The following is a 24,936-nucleotide window of genomic DNA, read 5'->3' as shown; positions in this document are numbered from 1 at the left end:
GTTCTTCTTTTCTAAGAATATTGATGGTATCCCTGCAGCTTCCCAAAGCATTGTTGCAAATAAAGAAGCAGCTACAATTTGGTGCTTCACTCTTCAGCATTGCAACTTCCCAAATAATGATCATTATTATTTAATTAAAATACATTTAATAGTATATCAGATGACACTAAATAAGGCATTTTTCAAGTAGGTGCTATTGTCTTCCCTACTTCAGGACTTTATATGTTCATATGTGGTAAGTATCAGCCATTTAAAAATATGCAGTTCACTAACTCTAGTGTCTTGTTATCAAGTTTGGTAAAAATTCCAAGGACACTGATAAGTACATTGTAATGCTCATTCTGCATACCAGACAAAGGTCATGTTGAGAATGACTAATTCTTTGAGGAGAATATGGTTGCCCAAGGCTTATTAGTTCTCAGTGCTGAAAATCTATTTTTCTGCTGTCTTTCTGCTTTTTTATGATAATACATTTATTACTAAACATTTTTTATAATATTTATTGCATGCTGTCCTGATATTTACAGAAGAATGGTTGTTCTTTATATTAATAAAATGTCACTGCTGAAAATAAAATTCATTTTGCTGTCACTCATAATATTTAGGATAGCATCATGTTACAAAAATTAGAAAGAGTCTAGTACCATCTTTTTCAGAATAAGAAGCTTATGCTTCTTAATAAAACATATTACTTTAGTCTGAAAAGCTCAGCCAGACAACTACTGATTTTTACGTACCAGATCACATGGCTCCTTTCTCACAAAGTTTTATTACAAAGTGATTTTTAAATTAGGGAATTGCCAAACTGCTGTCCTGTAGATTTTTACTTCGAAGTATGTCATATTGATTTCAATAACAATTTGCATCAGGGACATGTCTCAAAGATCACAGTGTTTCAAATACAACAATTATAAAAGGAGAGTTTCCTTGCAACAACAGCTCCTACTTGTGGCCTTATTTTAGAAATAATCTTTCAAACATAATCCAGGTCAGAGGGAATTCAATACGGTTATCACAATAAGAAAAGCTTGTTGTATCAGCAGATGGCAGCACTTGACTGATCTCTTCTGAACTAAGAAGATAAGCAGGATCTTTACCATTATCTTCAGAGTTGCCAGCCACCCTAGATTACTTTGATTCACATATCCACAACAACCTAAATTACTCATTCCCTTGTTAGACATCATAAATTTATGTAAATTTAGGATTTTTTTGCACAATGTACATAATTTTTCCTTCATATACACCAAGCTATAATAAAAAATTATGTAGCTCTAGGTTGAAGTGGGGAGTTCTTGGTATTCGCTGAGTGTAGTTGTTTGCATATAGATGTTTCATTATCCAACTGGTAAAGCTGGGTGATGAAATGTATGCAAACAAACAAACAAGGTCAGAGAGCACCAGGCACTCCACATTTAAGAATATTTACCATTTTGCTGAAGAGATCCTTCTGCTATCCATTTTTATCTTTATTGCTTTGAAACTTTATTGCTTTGAAAATTTAGTTACCTCACTGTTCTAGGTCATTTAACAACAAAAATTTGACTCATCAGCTTCTATACTAATCCTTGGAGACTACACTTCCTGCATGCCGTTCTTGAGAGGACTGTCCATTTATTGCAATGTTCTTCCTGCTCTTTATGCAGTTACTGATTCATAAGAACTCCTCACATCCCGTGGTTGAAAAGCTTGTTCGGAGGTCTTTATTACTGTGGCTACTGTGCTCTTAAATTTAACTGTCTAGAAGTTTAAAAACTCAGAGAAATCCCCACCCTCTTATATCAAAAGCTTTTTAAAAGTTTAGTGTAATCATGTCTCATCAGGTTTACAGAACCATTCTAATTAGGCACTGGCAGTCTGGGTACCATCCAGAAGCTTTTTTTCTAACATTCCCAGTGAGCTTAAATAATGCTAAGAGATTGTGAAAATAGAATTTGAAGGTCACAGAATTGGTTATTCATGCAGCATTATGATTCAGAAGAAGCTTATGATTAGACAGTTCTTATGCTGATTAATCACACTCTCTTTCACATCTCTTTAAGTAACTCTTGTTCATGATATGAGCAGATTTCATTCCAGGGCCTAATAGTAATAGGTATCATCATTCTCCCTTTTAATTGTTACTTTTTGCACACTGTTGTTATAAATAACTTAATGAATCTCTTGTTTAGGTAAACATATATAAACAGAGGCTGGTTGTTCCACTGATTAATTGTTCTAACTGTCAGGAAATTTCTTCTTAGTTCTAGGTTGCTTCTCTTTTTAATTAGTTTCCATCCATTGCTTCTTGTTCTGTCTTCAGATGCTTTGGAGAACAGTTTGACTCCCTCTTCTTTGTGTCAACCCCAGAGATATTGGAACACTGCTATCATATCACCCCTAGTCCTTCTCTTCATTAAACTAGACATACCCAATTCCAGCAACTGTTTGTTATATGTTTTAGCCTCCAGTCCCCTGATCATGTTTGGTGCTCTTCTCTGTTCTCTTTCTAGAGTCTCAACATATTTTTTACATCATGGTGACCAAAACTGGATGTAGTATTCCAAGTGTGGCCTTAACAAAGCATCATAAAGTGGTATTAACACTTCACATAATCTTGATTCTATCCCTCTGTTAATGCAGCTGCAGCACACTGCTGGCTCATATTTAAGTGATTGCTCACTAGGACTCCGAGATCCCTCTCACAGTTACTACTGCTGAGCAAGGTAGTACCTATACTGTACCTCTGCATTTGGTTTTTCTTGCCTAAATGTAGAACCTTACTTTTTTCACCACTGAATTTCATTTTGTTAGATAGCGCCCAATGTTCAAGTCTGTCAAGATCCTCCTGTATTTTAAGCTTATCTTCTGAAGCGTTGGCTATTCCTGCCAGCTTGGTGTTGTCTGCAAATTTGATGAGTTCCCCATCTATCCCCTCATCCAAATCACTGATGAAGATGTTGAAGATGCTAGTCCTTATTATGTGTCTGACTACAGGAGTGTCAAACTGCCGGCCCATGGGCCGGATGCATCATGCCGAAACCGCGCCGATCCCATTGCCGCAATGGATAAAAAGTCGCGATATGTCACGACACGTTACATGACGTTGCGAGTTTGACATCCCTGTACTACAGTGACTTATTGAATAATACAGGTCCAAGGAATAACCTTATAATGCTGTATTGTTATACAACAGGGCCTACAAAGATAAATATGTGTACAGCCTTCCAAGAAATTAATGTTGCTCTGCCTAAAAGCATGTTGATCTAGAGCTACCCAGGAAAATCCTCTTAAACTGCAATTTAATTTAAAATAAAGGAATGATGCAAACAGAGTCATTTTCCCGTGCCTCCCACCCACTCCAATAAAACAATGAGATCGACAAGGTTTTTAATTGCCTTTTAGTATTATCTTCTACAGCTGTTGGTCCACCCCAATTTGCCTGCTTGCTGGCAGTTCAGTTTCTCAAGTAATTTGAAAACGAAGATCTTATCTTATTTTTCTATATTTAATACGTTTTTGAAATCTAGATTCTGTAATAGCAGATGTTAACGTCCACGTTCCCTGGCTTTTTTATATCCCAGAATACATAGGTAGTTAAATACTTATTGAGATAAAGCCTGCTAAACTAAACAAATTTCACAGAAAACAAAATGTAAACTGAACTATTCTCTCCCCGTCTCTTTCCGGTTCAAGGTGAAACTCTAGTAATCAAACCAGTTCTCCTGGTTTCATTTGGAACCTCAGGTGAAGAGAATGGGTTTATGGGTTGTGTAGTTCAAGCTCTTCGAAACGCGTGGCTCATTGGACGCTCGAAATGGTAGTAGGACTCATTTTTCCAGAAGGCGTTGCCGCCACTAGACGAGGTGTTGCTTCTGATTAGGAAGGTAATCGATTCCACATTTAGGAAACCCGCGCGGGATTATCAAGAATCCTGAATCACCCTTAAATTTCTAAGGTTATGCTTCAGGATAATTAATCGCTGCAGATTTGGGGGAAGAGAAAGGTATGATTTTGTTTAAATTTCACGTTTCAAATATTAAATGAGAACTAGCTAAGATGGGTGTAAACGGGGAAGAGTATTGTGTAGCTCTATCACGGGATGAGTGCCCAAGTCTGAGTTTGGCTTTTGGGAAACTTAACTCACAGCTCCCGTCTTTCCTCGAGCATGTGTACAACCTTATTATTCCACCCTAGTTTCTACTGTAAAGATTTCTGTGTTAATCAATCCTTGCTCTCTTATTTATTCGCTAAGAGTTTGTGAAGTTACCAGCATTTAACAGGCGATACTGCGGTAGAGTTTGTGGGTGCTCACAAATTTGAAATTTTCATCCAGGCGAGCGTGGGAGTTCTTTTTCCTTGTTTTGTAGAGCTCATTTTAAAACTATGTGTATTCAGAATAGCACATTCAGAAGCTTATTTTCTCGTTCCAATTTGTGCTGTATTCTTGCGGATCGTGCAGTGGATGCCAATCTAGAGCATAAAGAACGTAATTTCTCTTTTGCTTGCAAGGATAAATAATAAAGTTTTAGCTTGGACGGTAGAAACGAACTGATTTCTTTGTAGTCGCATAAATCCTAGTTGCTACCTTGCCATGAAGTTAACTAGCTAGCAATTCTCGGCCAAACTCTCTATTATGTGAAGATCACATGGGCAGGGGCGGGGAGTGGGGGAGAACAATATCCGCCGTTCAGAGTTTGGGGGAAGCAAAAGTGAGTTATAAATATAAAAAGGAGGTTTTTAGTTGGTGGGCGTCTATTCCAGTTGCAGTTTTATTTTCTTGTACTTTTGTTTCTGTAAATCAGATTTTGTATAGTTATTAAACTGTGGTAGAATTTGCTTATCCATGACTTACAAGTTTATGACTTATTCAGTTTTTCAAGCTAAACACCTCATTATAGTATCCTGATTATGAGCCCAGGGCAAATAAAGTGGTTCCCACTTTAAAAAATGTAATATTCAACTGTATCTTTTAGCTATACAAATAGAGCTGCATGTCGTAATAATTCATTATGGCCTATAACATTCTGTGCAGGAAGTAGGTAAAATAAATATGTTTGATCTAAACAATACTATGTAAACTAAGCGTTTCAAATGAATGAAGTTGAATTAATTGGTTAGAAAACAGATATTAATCGAGTAAATTAATTTATATTGCTAAATGTATATGTGTATTCCTCAGTGCAGGAAGCTTTAGAAATAGCTGTCTAGCAGAAACAGCTAGCATTTTGGTCTTAAAGGTGAATGCATTTATTAATGAATAATAATGAAGTGGATGTACATAAAAAAAACCAGATAAGTTTTCTTGAAAGATTCTACAGTTTTCTATTTAAAATAATATACCATTTGATAAAGGTGGTGTTTGTGAAAGTTCTAGAAATGTTCAAAGAAATCTCATAGTTTTTAATTGCATAACTGAATATTATAAACTACCCAGAATTTTTAGGAGCGAGTAGCCATATTAAATTGATCAATAGTAACAATATTCCTGTAATTTTTTTTCTTGTCAATACATATTCAACTTGATGGGGGGGGGGGAAATTCCTCTTTCCCTTTCTCCTTTCCTGCCCCTTCTTGGATGATCAAATGCAAAAGGGGAAACATTTCTCAATGCTTCCTTGCCTTGTGATCAAATGCCACTTTTGCCAGTAGTTTGTGGCCACTTAAAAGACTGAGAACAAACCAGGCCCAGTTTATCCCGTGTCCACAGACAACAGTACAGCAAAACAGTCAAAATGGTGGCTGTGATAGCAAAGGAAAATGTTTTCCCCCACTCTGCTTTTTCCTGTTTTCCCCACTGGAAATGGCTGTTTGCAACACAAAAGGAGGGGATACTTTCCTAAGAGCTCACAATTCAAGAAAGCAATGTTAACTTGGATTGCCAACAAAGTCCTGACTGTGACAAAACAGAACATAAAATTGCTTTCTCCTTTGAGCCCAAATCTCAATGGATCCAGGATTGAAGCAGAACTGCGTGAACTGGGGCATCTCCAACCAAGTTACCTCTCCTTCCTTCCTTCCTTCCTTCCTTCCTTCCTTCCTTCCTTCCTTCCTTCCTTCCTTCCTTCCTTCTTTCCTTCCTTCCTTCCTTCCTTCCTTCCTTCCTCCCTCCCTCCCTCCCTCCCTCCCTCCCTCCTTCCTTCCTTGCCTTCCTCCTTCTCATTTTTCTTCCTTCCTTCCTATTCCCATCTCCTTCCTTCCTTCGTGCTCAGGAAGGGATGACAGAAGGGGGTGAGATTGCCAGCGCTGCCGGTGGCCATGCTGCCGCCGACTGTAGCTATCCCACACAGGCGGGGGCAGTCCCGGTGAAAGGGAATCCTTGTGGCTGTGAGGCTAGGTCAGCGAACGGACCATGGAGGTGCTGGTGGCAGGCATGGCGCTGATCTATAACCTAGTGGGGGCCATCAAAGTCAGAACGCGGTCAATCTTAGATCCAGGAGCAGCCTGGAGCCGGCGAGGGGCCACCCCACCGCCTCTGCCCTGCCCCCTGGGGATGCATACAAGAGGCGGCGAGTGCTGAGTGCTGGTGTCCTGGGGGAAAGGGAAGCGCTTCTCCTGCCTCTTTTCTTTCTGAGTGGTAAGCACGGATGGTCAGCAGGGATGCCAGGCACCTGCTGCCTCCTGTGCGCACATCCAGGGGGCAGGGGCAGCCCCTCGCTCGCCCTCTCCCAACAAAACCTTTTAGATCCTCTCCTCTCTCCCCCCCTTCTCCTTTTCAGTGCACTTCCAGCTTCCGGAAGCGCCAATCAGCTGGAGCCCAGCACTGGGGATTCTGCCCAGCTCCCATAGCCCTGCAGAAGTGACGATCAACTTGTAGCCATGCGCACCAATCCTGGGGCTACTTCTGAGCCCTGACAGTGCTGCAGCTCCAGTTCTCTCTCAGGCTTCTGCGACGCTGCCGCTACTTCAGTATATTCCCGTCCCATGCTCCACTTGTCTAGGATGGTCGAGTTCCACTGGCCAGATGCCAAAGTACCATCGGTGGTATGTGTACCACTGGTTGAAAAGCCCTGCTCAAAATCAACAGTATTCATTTCTTCTATGATCATTGTAAAAGGTGTTCCAAATAAACAGAATTTTTGAATACATTTTGTTTTCAATCCCAAAATTATTTGGTCAGCTTTTATATTCTTAGCTATTCACTTTCTTTTATCATTTGCTTTTTAGCTTTATTTTTTTCTGGTAGCTTCTTCAGTTTTATCAGTGGTATGTTGGTGATAGTTACTTTCTTTTGTTGTGCCTTGTGGAATTTTGCATAAGTGTGATAAAGTGATAAATTAATGGACCAGAGGAATGCTGTGGATATAATTTACTTGGACTTCAGTAAGGCATTTGACAAAGTAGACCACAACCTACTACTTGAGAAGATAGAAAAATGCGGGTTAGACAGCATCACCACCAGATGGATTCGTAGCTGGCTGACCGGCCGTACTCAACGTGTGGTCCTCAATGGAACCGTATCTACATGGAGGGAAGTGTGTAGTGGGGTCCCCAGGGCTCTGTTCTGGGCCCAGTGCTCTTCAACATCTTCATCAACGATCTGGACGAGGGGATAGATGGGGAACTCATCTAATTTGCAGACAACACCAAGCTGGCAGGAATAGCCAACACTCCAGAAGACAGGCTTAGGATACAGGAGGATCTGGACAGACTTGAACACTGGGCGCTATCTAACAAAATGAAATTCAATGGTGAAAAAAGTAAGGTTCTACATTTAGGCAAGAAAAACCAAATGTACAGGTATAGTATAGGAGGTACCTTGCTCAATAGTAGTAACTGAGAGAGGGATCTCGGAGTCCTAGTGGACAATCATTTAAATATGAGCCAGCAGTGTGCTGCAGCTGCCAAAAAAGCCAACATAGTGCTAGGCTGCATTAACAGAGGGATAAATCAAGATCACGTGAAGTATTAATACCACTTTACAATTCCTTGGTAAGGCCACACTAGGAATACTGCATCCAGTTTTGGTCACCACGATGTAAAAAATGTTGAGACTCTAGAAAGAGTACAGAGAAGAGCAACAAAGATGATTAGGGGACTGGAATGGTTGCTGGAATTGGGTATGTCTAGTTTAACGAAGAGAAGGACGAGGGGGGACATTATAGCAGTGTTCCAATATCTCGGGGGCTGCCACAAAGAGGGAGTCAAGCTATTTTCTAAAGCGCCTGAAGGCAGGACAAGAAGCAACGGGTGGAAACTAACCAAAGAGAGAAGCAACCTAGAACTAAGGAGAAACTTCCTGACAGTTAGAACAATTAACCAGTGGAACGACCTGCCTCCAGAAGTGGTGAATGCGCCAACACTGGACGTTTTTAAGAAGAAACTGGACAGTTTCCTGCCTGAGCAGTGGGTTGGACTAGATGACCTCCAAGGTCCCTTCCAACTTTATTATTATTATTATTATTATTATTATTATTATTATTATTATTATTATTATTATTATTATTAAGCCTGTGGCAGGAACAAACTGAACTGTTTTTAAAATGTTTTATATTTTTGGCATTGCTTCAGGCCATAATGCTTAGATATAGCACTATTTTGCTCTTTAAAAAATGTGTGAAATATAATTAGAGTTCAGGTTTTTTAAAAGAAAAAATAATAATGCACTAAGCGTTTTAAATAGACTATTTATATTTAACAGCACCAAGTGACCGAAAATAGGAAATTTTCTGGAAATTTGGAAATTTTCTGATGAAAACCATTTAAATGTTAGATTGGCCAATATCCTGTCACTGCTCTTAGTTAGAAAAATTCAGTATTTGAAATAGTTGTAAAAACTATGTGACAGTCACAGTTTAAATACAAAAGGCATTTATTAAGCCTGTTGGGCAATTCCTTGCAAATATATGAATTAGCTAAATCATTTGGCTTTGGTGTTACATCAGTATAAGGGGGAATAGGACAAAAAGACTTTGCTTTCTGAACATTTTTGGGTATATCTTATTGATTTTTGGTTGCTAATCACAAATGTAGCCTGTAATTTAATGTATCACATACCATTTTATAGCAATCTTCAGTTATTACACAATAATATTACAACTGAAATATCTGTGGAGATCCAAAAGTAGGGGCTCTGCTGCTTCGAATGCAGCTCAGATATACCAGCTACTGTTTTACATAAGTTAATGGGAAAGCCATGTAAGACCATCACATTACAGTAAAAAGAAGTTGATTCCAGGATAGAAAAACATGAACTACTTGTTGGCCTAATAGATATTTTTAACTTTGCTTCACATAAAATTTGTACTAATGGAAATTTTGTGAAAGCAATGGACAAGTGATTTTTTTTGTTATTTGAGACAAATGTTTCCAAGAATAACTAATGTTAAGATCAAAGAAGGGATTTTTGTTGATTCACAGATTAAATGGGTCATCAATGACAAGCAGTTTGAAGATCTTTTAGTGCAGGGGTCCCCAACCCCCGGTCCATGGACCAGTACCGAGTCGCGGCATGCCAGCAACCGGTCCGCACAAACAAGGAAAGCCTCATCCACAGGATACAGGTAGCACACAAAACCACGCTCCCTCTGGTCCGTGGAAAAACCTCTCTTCACGTAACAGGCAGAGAAAATTGCCTGGAAAGCAATGGGTTTCATTGAAAGTTTTCTTGGCATCTTCAGAGCACCAATTCCATTCCGCTGATGGACAAGCTTCTTGAAGCATACAAGTGCAACATGTAACTGAAGATTCATTTACTGCATCCACACTTAGACTTCTTTCCCGAAAGTTTAGGTGCAATCAATTTCACCAGGACATTGCCATAATGGAAGAATAGTATTAGGACCACTATTGTTTCAACACTGCAGCAAGATATGTTGGACACCGAGTACAAATGAAAATAGGTAGCAAATCACTTTTGGCTCTGTTGAACTTGCGCAGCATGTTAGAAACATAATTTAATTGAATACATTATATTCATTAAAAGTGAAAGTCATATTTCTTAAGTTTCCTATATGTATATGAAATTATATTTGTCTTCGATTAAAAGGATTCTATCTGCTAAGGTTTTTCAGGAAGCAAACTTTGGAAAAAAAATGTTTCCAGAGATATTCGAAGAGAATAAAGTTAAATTAATAAAATTCTCTCCCATTCTATCCAATAGAAGAGAATTAAAATTAAGTGAATCAAAGAATGATAAATAAGAGAGTTTTGAATTCACATAAGTTTTGTGGTATTGATATATACACAGTAATTTCATGTGTAGGTTTACTTCAAATGACTTGATTTTTCTGTGTACTACATTATATCAATTGAAGAAGGCATTTTATCAAGCATGTTATGCATCCTTTTGGACTTTAAATCCTTTTAAAAAAAAACAACAACCTTTGATCTGATGTGGAAACGGCTCTCTTGGAGTAGGAAGTCAACAATAGAAAGAGTTTGTGGTTGCTTTTTAGCTAAGTGACTAATAGCTCTCTTAATGTTTAGAACAGGCATGCCCAGCCTGGTGTTGCATCCCTGGACAGCTAGTATTGCAGCACACGAGATTGTAAGCATTAACATTATTATGTGATTTTATATACATTAACTACATTATACGTATATTTTATAAGCGGTCCAAGACAGATCCTTTTCATTCAGTGAGGCCCAGGCAAACCAAAAGTTTGGACATCCATGATTTAGACATCAATAAACCTTTTTATGAATGTTTTTTTAAAAGTCTGCATTTATTCATTTAATCTGACATTGAAATTATTTATGTTCAGATAAATATATTATCCAGCTTCCAAGAAATATTTTAGAGGCATTTGTGACAGTACACATTGTATACAAACAGCATGTGTTTTCTGCCTTGTTGTTATATCCCTATTCTAGAAATGCTGTCTTTTTCTTACAGAATCTCAAGAGACTTTTTAAAATGTGTGCAAAATTTGCATCGTTTTAACAGCCGTGTGCTGTCTTTGCTCTTTCTTTACCCTGCCTATTTTAAATCATGGCAATCAGGCTGAATATTGCTCAACTGTGCTTTTGTTTTCTCCATACAGAGAACCCACTATTCTCCATTATTGGAATGTATAATAAGTAGTCTTTTTGTAGCAATTACTGTACTACTCTTTAATTGTGATTTAAAAATGAATAGAAGAAACTTTTTTTAGTCAGTATATTTTCAGTTCAGCAAGAACACACTGAATATTATTCTTCTGGTTCAGTTTTGTTATCCACCTATGGTTCATCATATTGAGTTTTAGAAAATCATGTATTAAATTATTTGCTTTCATTTCTTCTGGTCTCCAATCTGAAGCAGATATAAAGGTGCAGAGAATGAGATCAAATTACAAGGGAAAGTCTTATTTGAATGGAGCTGGGCTCCCAGTGACAGAAGTGAGTGGGTTAAAACTGAGAAAGGATACATTAGCAGATGGAAGAGGTTGTTACAGATAGTCCTTGATTTATGATCACAATTGAACCCCAGATTTCTGTTGTTGAGCAAGGCAGTTATTAAGTGAATTTTGCCCCCTTTATGACCTTTCTTGCCACACATGTTAAGTGAATCACTGCAGTTGTTAGTAATACAGTCATTAAGTGAATCTGTCTTCCCCATTGACTTTGTTTGTCAGAAGGTTGCAAAAGTGATTGTGTAACATTGCAACCATCATAATTATGAGTTAGTTGCCAAGCAACTGGATTTTGATCACATCACCATGGGAATATAGCAACGGCCATAAGTGTGAAAACAGGTCATAATTCACTTTTTCAGTGCTATTGTAACTTCAGACAGTCACTGAATAAAGTTGAGGACTATCTGTACAGACTTTTTAAAAAGAAGATTCTTAGCTTTTCATAAAACTAAATTGGGAAAAATACATTGAAAAGTTTCAGAGTGCCCCCGGCCACCTTAATAATGTCATTAATAAAGGAGCGTTATCTATTATCAAGATTCTGAATTTTAATCTCTAACACTTGACTTTAAAACCAATTAAAGTCCATGTGAATCTTGCTTCCTAAATCATACTCTTCGGTTAAAGGGGTTGACAAATACAGCAGTGTTTTGCCATTGCCACCTTCTGGGATTTTTTGGGTTTCCCTGTCGGTCACCCATCATAAGACCTGTTTAGCTTCAGATAATGTCAGGCAGATGTTGCCACCTGCTGTGGTGAAAGCACAGCAGGTATTAACTGAAGAAGTATCTGCACCTTCTCTCTTATCAGTGGAAGGCAGATTTTATTTTTTTAAGATTAATAGTGCTTTAGCAATAAAAATATAGGCCCAATTCTTTATTGGAGGAAGAGTGATTTTTTTATTAGATAAGGTGAATACTTCATACTGTGGCTACATCAAACACATTTGATGATAAAGGTCTAAAATCAGCCAAGTATTCCTGGCTCTAAAAAAAGTCATTAGAAGAAGACTTACTTGCCAATAGCATTTTTTTTATAAGATAAGCTAATACTGTAGTCAGAAAATTATATTTTGTTCATGGCATTAAATTAATTAAAGGTAGTTTTATATTGAAGAAACAAAAAGGATCTTACTAAATTTACATAGTTAATAGCGCATTATTAATTTTTAAATCTTCCTAAAAATTTTCAATACACTGTCTATATTAATGTAATAAACTAATATTCTTTAGTATATAAGAATTTCAAATGTCACCAACTTATTTTTCACTGGGGGACAAATTTGGAATTTTGAGAGTATTTTATGGACCCTTTGAAAATAATTGGCCAATCCCCAAATGCCCATAGAGCAGAAAGCAAGATTGTAGTTATCAGACATTTTATTTTCTGTGAAACTTTTTTGGGCTTATTATGGGACTTAGAGGCACTAGATAGCCAGAGAGTTTGTCAAGGAATTTGTAGATACACAAATGTCATCTGGATATCGGGGCATTTAGTTAGAGATAGGAGAAATCTCTCTATTAACTTCCATGCTTAAAGGCAGATTTGAATCCAAGTTTTTAATTTTTGTCAATTAACCTAACATAACTCCACATGGAGTTTCAACTTATAGCTACACATCTGTTCTTAGCTTTGAGCAATTCTGTGCATACCCATAAAATAAATCCTATTAAATTCCATTATGTAATGATGTATATAGTCTTATAATTTTCACTACTTTGTATGAATTTCCTCTTTAGTAACTATATAATAGTTGCATATAATAGGCAAAGTAATAGTATCTAGGTATTTTGAATTTTATCATCTCTTAGTCAATATAGCAAACTATACGGTTGTATTGCAACCTATCTGAAGAGATACGTTATCTATTGCTGTTTTATTTATTGTAAGAAGAAAAGTTGTTTTTTGATTGTTATAATTTTTTTGTCTATCTTATCTACAACAACTAGCTTTGCTTTTTCACATCAACAGAATTTTGAACATTTAAACCAGAAGAACATATAGCCTATTAGAATAGACCATATGCAATACTTTAATATTACATGTAGACAGAATATAAAAAAAATCAAACTAAATCTTCTGTTAATTGGCTTCTTTGTTCTTTGCACAGAAAAGATTGCCTTAATAAAGAGGGTGGTTTGTTTGAAGACCTATGTGGGCACATATATGCCGGAAAAATTTTTTAGATACTGATTCCCATGCCTCATCTTAAATAATGTTTGCAGCTTTTAAGTATTTCTCCATTTGTTTACAAATTTATCTTAAATTTTCTAGGAAGAAAAATGTCTGTTTCCTGTCATTTAAAGGAATTTTCATGGAGCAAATCAGAAGGATCTTTGGTTGACTTGGATGATGGAAGTCTTACAAGAAATGATTGGACAGGTATGTAACTGACAGCTCTACTACTTGGACAGAAAATGTAATTTGCTGTTGAATTTTAAAAAGAAAAAAATATTTTGTCAAAGAAAATAGAAAATTATGAAACTCCTTATATGTGATTTTGCTCCACCGCTGCAGCCATTGCTTTAAAAAAAAAATAGTTAAATGTGGTTTTAGGGGAAAGTATTTATCATATTCCCGGAAACAATGGGTATTCTACAGAAGTAGTAATGGTGGTAAAATTGATGTTTTAGCTAGATTTTTCAATATGGGTGAGAATTTTGGAAAAATAAAAAATGGCTGCCACTTCAGCATGAATCTTTTGACTATAATGAAGAGAGGCCAGTATAATTCATGTTTTTAAAAATATATATATAAACAAATAAAATTTGTCAAGAGTATTTTAGAGAATAAATGTACAGAGAAGAATGATCAGAATGAATAATCAGCAATTGTAATAGTTGGAGGCGTTTAGTATTAAAAATGATAAAAATAAAAAGTATTATTATTTAGTATTTAAAAAAATGATTAAAAAAAGCCTCCTATACGTTCATCTCACTTTCTGGTGATTTCATGAATAGATGTACGTAGATTTTGTGGCAGTAGACAGGGGAATTGCCATTACCTTTTGGATTTTTTAAAATTTCTATTATTCCTGTAAGCCTTTATACTTTCAGTAGTCTCGTATTCATATTAGTAGTACAGTAGCCCTCAGTTTATGACTCTAAAGTTTTAATGATTTTTTTGCAGCAGTTGTTAAGCAAACACCATGGTTATTAAGTGAATGTCATGATCATTAAGCAAAGAAATGTATTCCTGTGGATTTTTTTTTGCCAGAAACTAGCAAACAAATGTCGTAAATTATGTTCATGTGACAGCAGAATGATGCAACCAGCCATAAAAATGAACCAAGCATCCAAAATGTGGTCATGTGACCATGGGAATGTGTGCAGATGTCAAAGCTTCAGAACAAGGTCATAAATACCAATGGAGATCCTCAGGTCATGGTTGTTCCAAGGTGCTTTTTCCAAAAGGGCAAGTGGACTTTCCTTTTCTTTCTTTCTTTCTTTCTTTCTTTCTTTCTTTCTTTCTTTCTTTCTTTCTTTCTTTCTTTCTTTCTTTCTTTCTTTCTTTCTTTCTCTTTCTTTCTTTCTTTCTTTCTCTTTCTTTCTTTCTTTCTTTCTTTCTTTCTTTCTCTTTTTCTCTCTTTGTCTTTGAAAACATTTTCAAAGAAAAAAACAAGTAAATACAATTGTTTTTTGGGAAAAGCACTTTTGGGACAACAGGGTCATAAGTAGGTTTGAGAGGGCAAGTCTGTTATAACTCTGGTTATTAAGTAAACAGTCATAAGTTGAAGGCTACCTGTGATCTCTTATTCAAGCTATTTGCCAGAGCTAGTCTTCAGGCAACTGCTATTGAGACAATCAAGATAAAGATATAATATTACAAATGGGGTGGTAAAAGTGGCAAGTTCATCAACTGTTCATTTTGGTTTTATAATTTCAAAATTTGGAATCATTCCATGAAGCCAGTCAGTATGTACAGTTGTGAGGAACTCTGCATGCCTAATCAGCCCATGGCAAGTCTTGCTTTGCTAGCACTTCCATTATTTCTGTGCCAAGTTCTTCTGCTGAAATTCATGAGGGAGCAAAATCAACATTCCATTATATAGAATAAAATATTAAGCAATGATAATTTCAATGAGTTATTTTGCTTTTCTACTCCAAAGTCAACAAAGCAAGTGACATGATCACAATCACTGCTTTCTGGAAAAATTCACTAATTCATAAGATTATATGTCTTGTGGAGGAACCATTTTAATAGGATCCCCATCCCTGCGAGAAAAGAATTTGTAAACCTCCTGCAGAAATCCCAAGACAAAACCTAAATTCAAATTATTCCCTGTCATATATCTTACAGGACATAGCAATTTAAGGCAGACACCTGGCTATAAAAACAACAACAGTGAAATTATGGGCTGGTATTATTAGTGCAATCTCACCATGAGTAATATATATCCCAAGGGCTACAACAGTGCATTTTTATACCTAGAGCTTTGGTCAGTGGAACCTAATCAGAGAAACTGTTAGGCACCAGGGTAGGTAACATCCATCAGTATTCATAGATTGTCTCATTGACCATTGAAGAACCTTGAAGCCTACTCCTATTTGAAGAAGATAACAATTGTATCCTAAAAATGTTAAACATTTATTCTGATTAAGTCAAATTGTATTCTGGGGGATCTTACTCCTAAAAAAATGTAGAACTACATTCTATACTTGCTCAATTGCTATTTCACAGTCAGCCTGGGAGTAGTAAGTTCTTTCAAAATAACTACTGATCAATGATAACATTATATTTAGTGTTTTTGTATTTCAAATTTAATCTGAAGTAAATTATAATTTTCCAAATGGACCGAGAAATTCCTAGTTAAAATGAGCTAGGTGGATAAATGAATATTGTTTTCTTTCACTTTAATCTAGGTTTATTTAAATACCGTAAATTGAGATGAGAATTTATATTTCTCTTTTTCTTTCTGATCCCAAAAAACAGACAATAAGGAAAATGAATTGCATCTTAAATCACACTGGACTGGAGAATTTAAGCAAGATACCCCTGGTGGGTTTAAAACAAATCCGTTTTGGAAGGAAATGTCAGCATCTAATCCATTTTTAGATGACATAGCTCAATCATGCAACAAAGAAAAAAATAATACACGGGTATCTATCCTGAAAGAAGATCCAGATTTATTTTTTAGAGATTCCAATGGTAGGGATTCTGCTGCTTCATCAGGAGATGAATTAAATATTGAATATTTCTTTTGTCGCAAACCTTCAAAAAGATCTGCAAAATCTAGGAGTGTTTCAGATCTTTTAGATATTATAGATGTAAGATGTGAATTTTCTAATACAGAACCAACCAATTATATCCTACCTCCAGAAAGCGAAGCATTTCAGAATCAACGTGAGGCCTATAAGGCAGCTTGGTTGAATCAACGACAGTTGGCCCGATCTTGCCTGGATTTGAATGTGATAAATCAGGGTCCTGGATGGGCACAGACCCAATCTATAGAAACCCATATATTCTGCAAAGTGAATTATGAAGGTGGTTCAGTGCAGCTTCCCAACTCAGATATTGCTGTTCATTTCCCTGAAGGTCATGTGGCACTTGGAGAATTCCAAGAAGTTGGCCTGCAGGCAATCCTTGATTCTCCACCATCACTTAATGATGACTTTTCAACCACCTTGACCCCTTTGATTGAACTTACCTTGAGCAATCTTAATACTACTGAAGCTATTTTACTAGAGATGAAAACTGCAGCTGAAATAAAAAAGGATCCTTTTAGTCAGGTAATGACTGAAATTGTTTGTCTGTGTAGTTGCAATAAGGAAGGGCCATTTGAAAAAACACCCAATTGTTACATTTATAAAGATACTGTACAAGTGAAACTAACAGATCTTAGTCACTTGATGTATATTGTTGTTGTAGCTCAAACAAATACAGTTAATTCTCTTGTAAGTGTTTGGGAATATATCCACAGAAAACTTTCAGTTGGGATTTATGGACCAAAACATATACATCCGTCTTTCACTGTTGTGTTTGCTTTGTTTGATCACAACTATGTTCCTGAGAAACTAACAGTATGTGATATTAAAAGGGGAGGAAAAAGCTTGCCTCCAGTTATTTTCCAGTTATGGGGGAAACACACATTTGTACTGGAGAAACCACAAGACCTCAGCATTTCTGTTGTCTCCTGTGATCCAGATTTTGAAGTGAAGAAAGAAGAACAAAGGAAAGAAATCAAAGAAGAAAAATTGAAAGGAGGTGGTGGAGTAATTCACCGTCATTTTCCATTTTCTATAATCTGCAATAGGAAAATACATATTTTTGTCTTCCGTGTTCAAATCAAAGTCCCAGAAAATAACCTGGCATGCCAGTTTTACATTACAACACCTGAACCACCTCCTAAGTTATTAATAGGAATAACTAACAAGCCAAACCGAATTGAAAAACGCAAAGAAATAAAATCTGCACCATTATTATTATTGCCCACCATAAAATATCCTACCTTTCAAGACAAGGTTTTAAATATTACCCGTTATGGTACAACACTCAAAACAGTGTTACGTCAAAATAAAATTGACTATTTACTAGAATATTTTAAAGGCGATACAATAGGAATACTTGGAGAAGATAAGGTCAAAGCCATTGGACAAACAAAAATTAAGGAATGGTATGTAGGAGTTCTTAGAAGAAAAGTTGGCCTTGTACATTGCAAAAATATCAAAGTGATAACTGAAAACCAAACTATTGATGTTGAGGATAGTGAAATCATGACCAGTAGTCTCCTTGAACAAATCGCATTACCTTTTAAAAAAATGACTTATATCTATTCAACAATCTTATCCACAGTATCAGAGAACTTAAATGATTGGAAAGCTTTGGCTGATGCTCTTCAATTTTCAGATTTGTCCCGTTATGATTTAAATGCATTACAAATTGAAAAAGAGTCTGAAAAAGTAGCGTATATTATGAAGAAACTTAAAGAAATTTGCCATACTCATAGAAGCACAAGACGATTCCTATATGAACTCTCTGTGGTAAGTACTGCTGAGATGGGCTGTCGGATGAGGGGAGGCAAATAAGACATAAGTCTTTAATGTGACTTGTTATGATATTGGCCTTCCTATTTTAGCTCATAGCTTGTGAGTTGATAGCAATGATGGTTTTAAATTTGAAAGATTGTCTTGGGTGAGTAGCAGCTGGAATGCAACTTAAAATAATCTGGCTTGGTACTTCATTTTCACCATCTGTGTTTATAGGTTTGTTTGGATTATAATGAAATTGTTTAGACGAAGCTGAATGTGAAAATACTAGTATTTTGAAACTCTTGTCTTTTTAACCCCCCTTTCCTCCAACACACACATTCACATCCAGCATTAAATCAAATTGGACTTCCTGCTAATCAGGTAATGATAATGGGTATATAGTATCAGATGGTGAATGTAGCACCTTTTTGCAATGGCTTAAAGCCACTGCATTACAAAATCACAGGAAAAGAAATAGTTATTATAAGGACTTACAGGCAGGTACTGAATTCGCACTTCAATATATTTTGAAGTCATGTTCACTGGAAGATGGTGGTGTTGGCAAGGTCAAGGAAATGTGGTTTCGCCAATATTTTTTGCTTTTATCGTTTCTATAATGTTTGGTTTTATGTATCTCTTATCAAACATCCAGAGTTGTGTTTCTTAAGATGGTGACCACACAAGTATTGCAAATAAATCAGTTAAATAAATCAATTACCCATTTCATTCCACCACGTACAACTTTGTTTTACCCCTGAGATTTTCTATGCTTGTTGAATTTTATGGAACTTGATAGTCAAAAATGTCTTGGAGCATAAATGGGAGGATTTTGTCCATTTAGAATGTCTCATCTGAACATAATACATGTTATAGGATAGTTTTGCTTTCAATTATGTGAAGAAATATAAGATTAAAGTATTTACCAATACTATCATCATCATCACCATCATCACTCAGCAGATTCTTTCTTTCAAAAATGTATACTTTTCTGTTTTCTCCTTTATTTAAATCCGTTTTAATTATAATCAGGGAAATTTCTGCATGTCTTGTGCAATTCCCATATTTTAATATAATTAGATTTACAGATATTACAATTACATGTATCATTAAAAAATAGGGGTTCTGTAATATCACTAATAAATATTTTGTAACTAATAAATATTTTGTAACTATAAGAAAGAAAGAAGGAAAAAAAATCAGGAAGGTAGGAAGAAGAAATGAAGAGTGCCAAGTTTTACAATAGAAATAAAAAAAAAACCTTTTCTTGTTTCTGTGTCACAGTGCTTGTTAGGAAAGTTACAAAAGCCATATAGCTTAAAAATAACAAGCATGGCTTTTCTCATTGTCAAGGGATACCTAAGGAATTCTCATTATTTCTCTACAGTTATAAGAATTGCTTACAGGAAAAGGATTCTATCTCTTCTTTTATAACATTTATTCTTTAAGAATATGTCATCCTTTTAATTAGATAGATGAACAGTCAAGCCAAATCATATTTGTTTTTAAAATGGCAGTATTTTAAAATATGAGTACATTTGTAATAAATATCATTGGGAATGTTTTCATTTCATAGTTGGCAAGGTTTAATTGCTTCTTGTTCTCTCAACCCATAAGAATGGATAAGCAGAACACAGTCATGGCATACAAGCCAAGATACATGGTGTCAAACAAGATGTGACATGGAGTATAAACCATGGTATCCAACTCTGTTTGGAGGACAGGACAGGGATTTTAGATGCAAACAACACAATAAATTTCCCCAATCTGTTTACCCAATTTTGAGGTCAGTAGGAACCAAACAAGATAGCTGAGTCAATTTAATATAATGGTCAAGGTGTTGGACTGGGAGAGGAGAGATTCAGATTGAAGCCCACCTGTAGCCACATAACCTCATTTTATTACTTTAAACTTCTTTGGTCTTGTTTTCTGCTCAGTCTACCTTGTAGGATTATAGTTGAAGGGAAAAAAGGGACATAGGGTACACAGTTCCCTGCACATTTCTGGATAAATGTATTTTAATGAATCATATTGCGTGAGTTAGGCCTATGTAACTAACAGTGCTATTTTTTGTGTTATGGAGTAATAATGTTGCAAATCACTTGGTTTGGGGCTTTCCAATACGTCCAGAAAGTGCATTGCCATTATGCAGAAAATATTTTGGAAATAATATTCATATTTGCTGGAGATCCATGACACTTTCCCAGTCCTGCATATTTCTTACATAAAAATATTCAGTTTCTGCTAATGATAGATGACATTTTTAGAACCTTCGAATTGTTCACTTCCTCAAGCTTTTACTTACCTTACTCAGTCAAAGGCATTAAAGTAGGACATTAAGCAGCCTTAAAAGAGAATATGGAAAAAACCTAAATATTAGGTTAGCTGTCATGTAACTTTTAAGTCACAATCTTATGACTATAGCCCTTGCTGAGAGAAAGATAGAGGGAGGGAGGGAGAGAGAGATGCCAGGTTATTTGATTTTTATGCTATTCTTCTCTACCATCCTTGCAGCTAAGCAAGCCATAATGCATCAGGATAAATTTCAGTTAGAATAAGAACATTCCAACATAATGTATAATCCTTATATATCTACTGTCTAAAATCTCACAACAATTGTTTTCAATCTCTAGACCACTTTTCTATTTAAAAAAAAAACCCAGATTCATAAATAGTATGGGTAAAATGACCGTAAAAAGATACTGCTTCCAAACGGTTATGCTATAATTGTACTATAATTATTTGTTATTAAAAATTGTTTGAAAACATAACTATCACATTTGTGCTTGCAGGCACTTTTAAAGCTAGACTGCCAAGGCTTAGTAGCCCGTATTACTCAGGATACAGTTATTTTTACTGCAGCGGTAAAACTTGGGAAGAGCTGGAGAGAGTTGGCAGAAAAATTAGCACGACTTACAAAACAACAAATTGATGCTTATGAAACTCCCCATCATGGCAAAAATGGAGAAGTTGCTCCAGAGGTAAGTCTCACGATATTTCTCTTGTATTCATTTGCTACAAAAGGTACAATCCATTAAATTGAAAATTGACATTGTAAGAGAAACCTGAGAGAGGGAGTCAACTTTCCATGATAAATTCACAGTTTTCCTTCATCCCTTTATTACAGTATGTACAATACAATACGTTTTTGGTCTCACTATTAACAATACCTATAGTTAAATAAAAATAAGTGTTGAAAAGAGATAAAAACTATCTAGCACTCTTGATAGAGATAAGAGAATATATTCTCTATACAGTGAGTATAACCTTTCTTTCAAATTATTTTTTTTCAATCTTAAACACCTATCAAATACTTCTGAATTTTTACTTTAGAAATTACTAGGCAATCCATAACCTGTTGGGTCATTATTTCAGAGATATTTCCCTATCTAAAGAGATAAATAGACAGACCATAAGAGGGCAAAAAAGCAGTAGGGGTCAAAGTGACTTCAGATTTCCTGCTGGCTTCCCCATTGACCTTATTTGTGGGAAGCTGGCTGGGAATATCGGAAATCACGATCATGTGACTGCAGTTAACTGGTGGAACTGCAGCAGCCACAAATTTATGATTAAAAGTGGTGTGGGAGATTCTTGAAATTTCAGTTACCACAGAACTAACGTGTTCTGGATTTTGTACATATTCTTTAAGTTAATGAATTTGAGATACCTTGACTCAATAGTTGCAGCACTATAATGTACTGTCTAGGCCAGGGGTAGGCAACCTTGGCTCTTTTATGACTCGTGGACTTCAACTCCCAGAATTCCTGAGCCAGCATGCTGGCTCAGGAATTCTGGGAGTTGAAGTCCACGAGTCATAAAAGAGCCAAGGTTGCCTACCACTGGTCTAGGCTAATTGAAGGTTACAAACAGACAAGAGAGTTTTAATACTTTTTAAATATATGATTTGGAATACTATTGTTCATACCCTGATTGAAGGGATTGACCTAACCTATACAAGTCCTAGGTGGCTGATGAAATGGATGATTTAAGTAAGATTGGTTAAATTTTGACAATTGGACTATTTTTAGTTTTGATAACCAATTGTTTTTCTTCTTTTTCCTCAATGTAAACTCTCATTTAATTCTTCTTAGAATATAGTGTATTTTCTCTTTATAGTTTTCTATATTTTTAGAAATTCTTAAATTTCTTCAGTTTTAGTATAAATTTAAGATGATTCTTGGCATTCAAACTTTTACTGTGATAAATCTTTTTGTAGAATCATAGAGTTGCATCAGTCCTTTATTCTGTGATGGAAATTAAAGCATCAGTGATAGCTATACTTTAAATTGTAATATGCATAAATAAGAATGTTATTTTCAGTTCCTGGTTTGCTTGGATCCATATTAAAACTGGACTCTCATATTAAATATGTATTTGTACATGACTGAATTTTAAGCTGTCAGTTTCTGCAGTATAATATCTGCATAATATCTGTTATTTGAATCAATATGTAAAAGCATTATGGTTACTTTTAAGAATGCATGAAGTTGTTATGTGTACATTCTACCCACTTTCCACTGATAATAATTTCATACCTTTGGTAATTGTAGTTACCAATAAACCATTATTTTGTCAAATAGTTAGAGCTGCCGTTAGTATATTAAGTATGAAGTATTTTTATTTTGTATCTGTTATACTTTTAATGAAGTTCATCTAAAGTAATAACAAGTTTAAAAGGCAGTATAAAGCATAATGCATTGAAAGGCCATGAAATTATAAAAATATAAAGGATCAGCAAAATTGCAAGATAGCTTAATCATGGTTATCTGTGCTGCAGCAACTGCCAGGAATTGTGCATGATACACAATGTACAATGGGTAGCACACACTGCATCCTGCCACGTTACGTTTTGATTTAGCTTGTGTTATGTTGTTTTTGTTTTGAAATTGCAATGAGTGCAGAATACACTTGCTGGGTTGAGTCACTAGAGTTAGAGATGCTGATGGGATTCTCTATGTAGCATGCTGTCTCTTATAACTCCCAGTTTGGGTTTGCTGTCTTATTTGTACTGGTTATCCCTATATTTCTGGGTCCAGATCAAAATACCACTTTGATGCCCAAAGCCCTTTTTAGGGTGGGGCCATGGTATTTCAAGGCCTGCCTATGTCTGAGTATATTCTCTCACATATTTAGCTTATTGTGAGTACATATTTTAAGCTATGTTCTGTGTTGTAAAAAGCGTGGTTATATAACTGACTTGAATTTAGCATAAAAGCAAGATAGTTGATTGTGTTTTATAAATTTCTGCACAGAGGTCCAGATGTGTATATGAAAGATAGCAGGCAGACACAATTCAGTATCTGACTTCAAATGTTTGTATGCAGTTTTGTCCACTTATTACTGAACTGTTTTGCATCTAAACATGATTTTGTTAAATTTCAGATGATGTGGAAACCAGCTTATGACTTTCTCTATACCTGGAGTGCTCACTATGGAGACAGCTACAGAGATATGTTGCAAGACCTGCATTTAGCTTTGGACAAAATGAAAAATCCTGTGACCAAACAGTGGCGAGAAATAACTGGAGCTCTGATCCTGGTCAATTGCATGGAGGTTCTTAGGGCCAGTGCTTTCTCCATGTTGGATGAAGAATGAAATTCATTCAATTTAGAAAGATATTCTATAACCTTCTTGGAATATTAAACAAGAACATTTTCACAAGAAACATTTAGAATCTTTGTGAGAAGTAATGTCTGTAATGTATTCCTTTAACTTGTAAAACATTGAGTCATTGATTTTCAAACACCACTAATTTTACCTCATTTTTATTTAAAGCTATTTAGCTAGTATATATTTATCAAAAGAACACAATTGCTGTAACTATGATTTGAACAGAATTCTGATAGAGTGCAGAATACTATATTCAGGGAAAGAAATGCAATACTACTGTTAAGAAGCAAATTTTCTTTCATAGAGAAAAAAAAATCCTTCATATTGAGCCATAGAGCTCTATTGTTAATTCTATAAATTATATATAGTTAAGAGTGCAGTTCCCAGAATTCCCAGTCTCCATGATGAACAGCATAGAAAAGTGTTTCTCAGCCTTGGCAAATTTAAGTTGTATGGACTTGAACTTTTAGCCATGCTAGCTGGAGAATTCTGGAAGTTAAAGTCCACACATCTTAAAGTTGTCAAGTTTAAGAAACTCTGGTATAGAATCAGTGAGCTTGGAGACAAATTTGGGAAAGCTGTTTTATGATAATCATTGTATATATCAATTGAATATATTCCCTTGAATGTATGGACTGGCTATTGATTTCCAGCAGCAGTTAGGCACTGAGCCATGTATCTTTATAAACTGAATCATGATTCTCTTAGTGGGAGCTAAGCATGAGGTACTGTAAAGATTGTCTAAATTCAAGAAAGCCTTCACTGATACAACTATTTGTTATCTAGCTGCAGAACAATCAAACTTTCTGTAATTGTGTACAAACTTTTCTTGATTTAGAGCCCGGGTATCAAGCTTGATCACGGCATGTGATGTATCGCAACGTTTTTTGCTTTTGTGGAGCCAGGGTGGGTGTGGCCTGCATGTGATTCATCCGGCCCGCGGGCCACCAGTTTGACACCCCTGGTTTAGAGAATGTAATGATACTCGTCTTTCCTATCAACCTGTGTATGGGTTATTTTGGAAGTGACAGTTCATTCCTAGC

The 24,936-nt window shown here is 35.8% G+C and overlaps 1 protein-coding gene across 1 annotated transcript; it reads left to right on the top strand.

Moving 5' to 3' along the window:
• Positions 1–3,779: 3,779 nt before the first annotated feature.
• On the top strand, positions 3,780–24,174 carry MACC1 (MET transcriptional regulator MACC1). Its single transcript, XM_015810806.1, has 5 exons — positions 3,780–3,985; positions 13,593–13,700; positions 16,251–18,298; positions 21,076–21,264; positions 23,666–24,174. The coding sequence occupies exons 2-5, from the start codon at positions 13,601–13,603 to the stop codon at positions 23,876–23,878; spliced, it is 2,550 nt and encodes an 849-aa protein (XP_015666292.1). The 5' UTR covers positions 3,780–3,985; positions 13,593–13,600; the 3' UTR covers positions 23,879–24,174.
• Positions 24,175–24,936: the final 762 nt, after the last annotated feature.

The sequence above is a fragment of the Protobothrops mucrosquamatus genome, unplaced genomic scaffold (assembly GCF_001527695.2).
Source record: "Protobothrops mucrosquamatus isolate PMUCROS unplaced genomic scaffold, P.Mucros_1.0 scaffold21, whole genome shotgun sequence".
NCBI classification, from domain to species: Eukaryota; Metazoa; Chordata; class Lepidosauria; order Squamata; family Viperidae; genus Protobothrops; species Protobothrops mucrosquamatus.
Note: the sequence above shows the minus strand (reverse complement) of the source record. Positions and strands in the feature narration are given on the sequence as shown.

Excerpts from the sequence above, each read along its gene's own strand:
- MACC1 (XM_015810806.1), top strand. The coding sequence starts at position 13,601 with ATGTCTGTTTCCTGTCATTTAAAGGAATTTTCATGGAGCAAATCAGAA. Across the intron at positions 18,299-21,075 it reads TCCTATATGAACTCTCTGTG|GCACTTTTAAAGCTAGACTG; the intron begins GTAAGTACTGCT and ends TTGTGCTTGCAG. Across the intron at positions 21,265-23,665 it reads ATGGAGAAGTTGCTCCAGAG|ATGATGTGGAAACCAGCTTA; the intron begins GTAAGTCTCACG and ends GTTAAATTTCAG.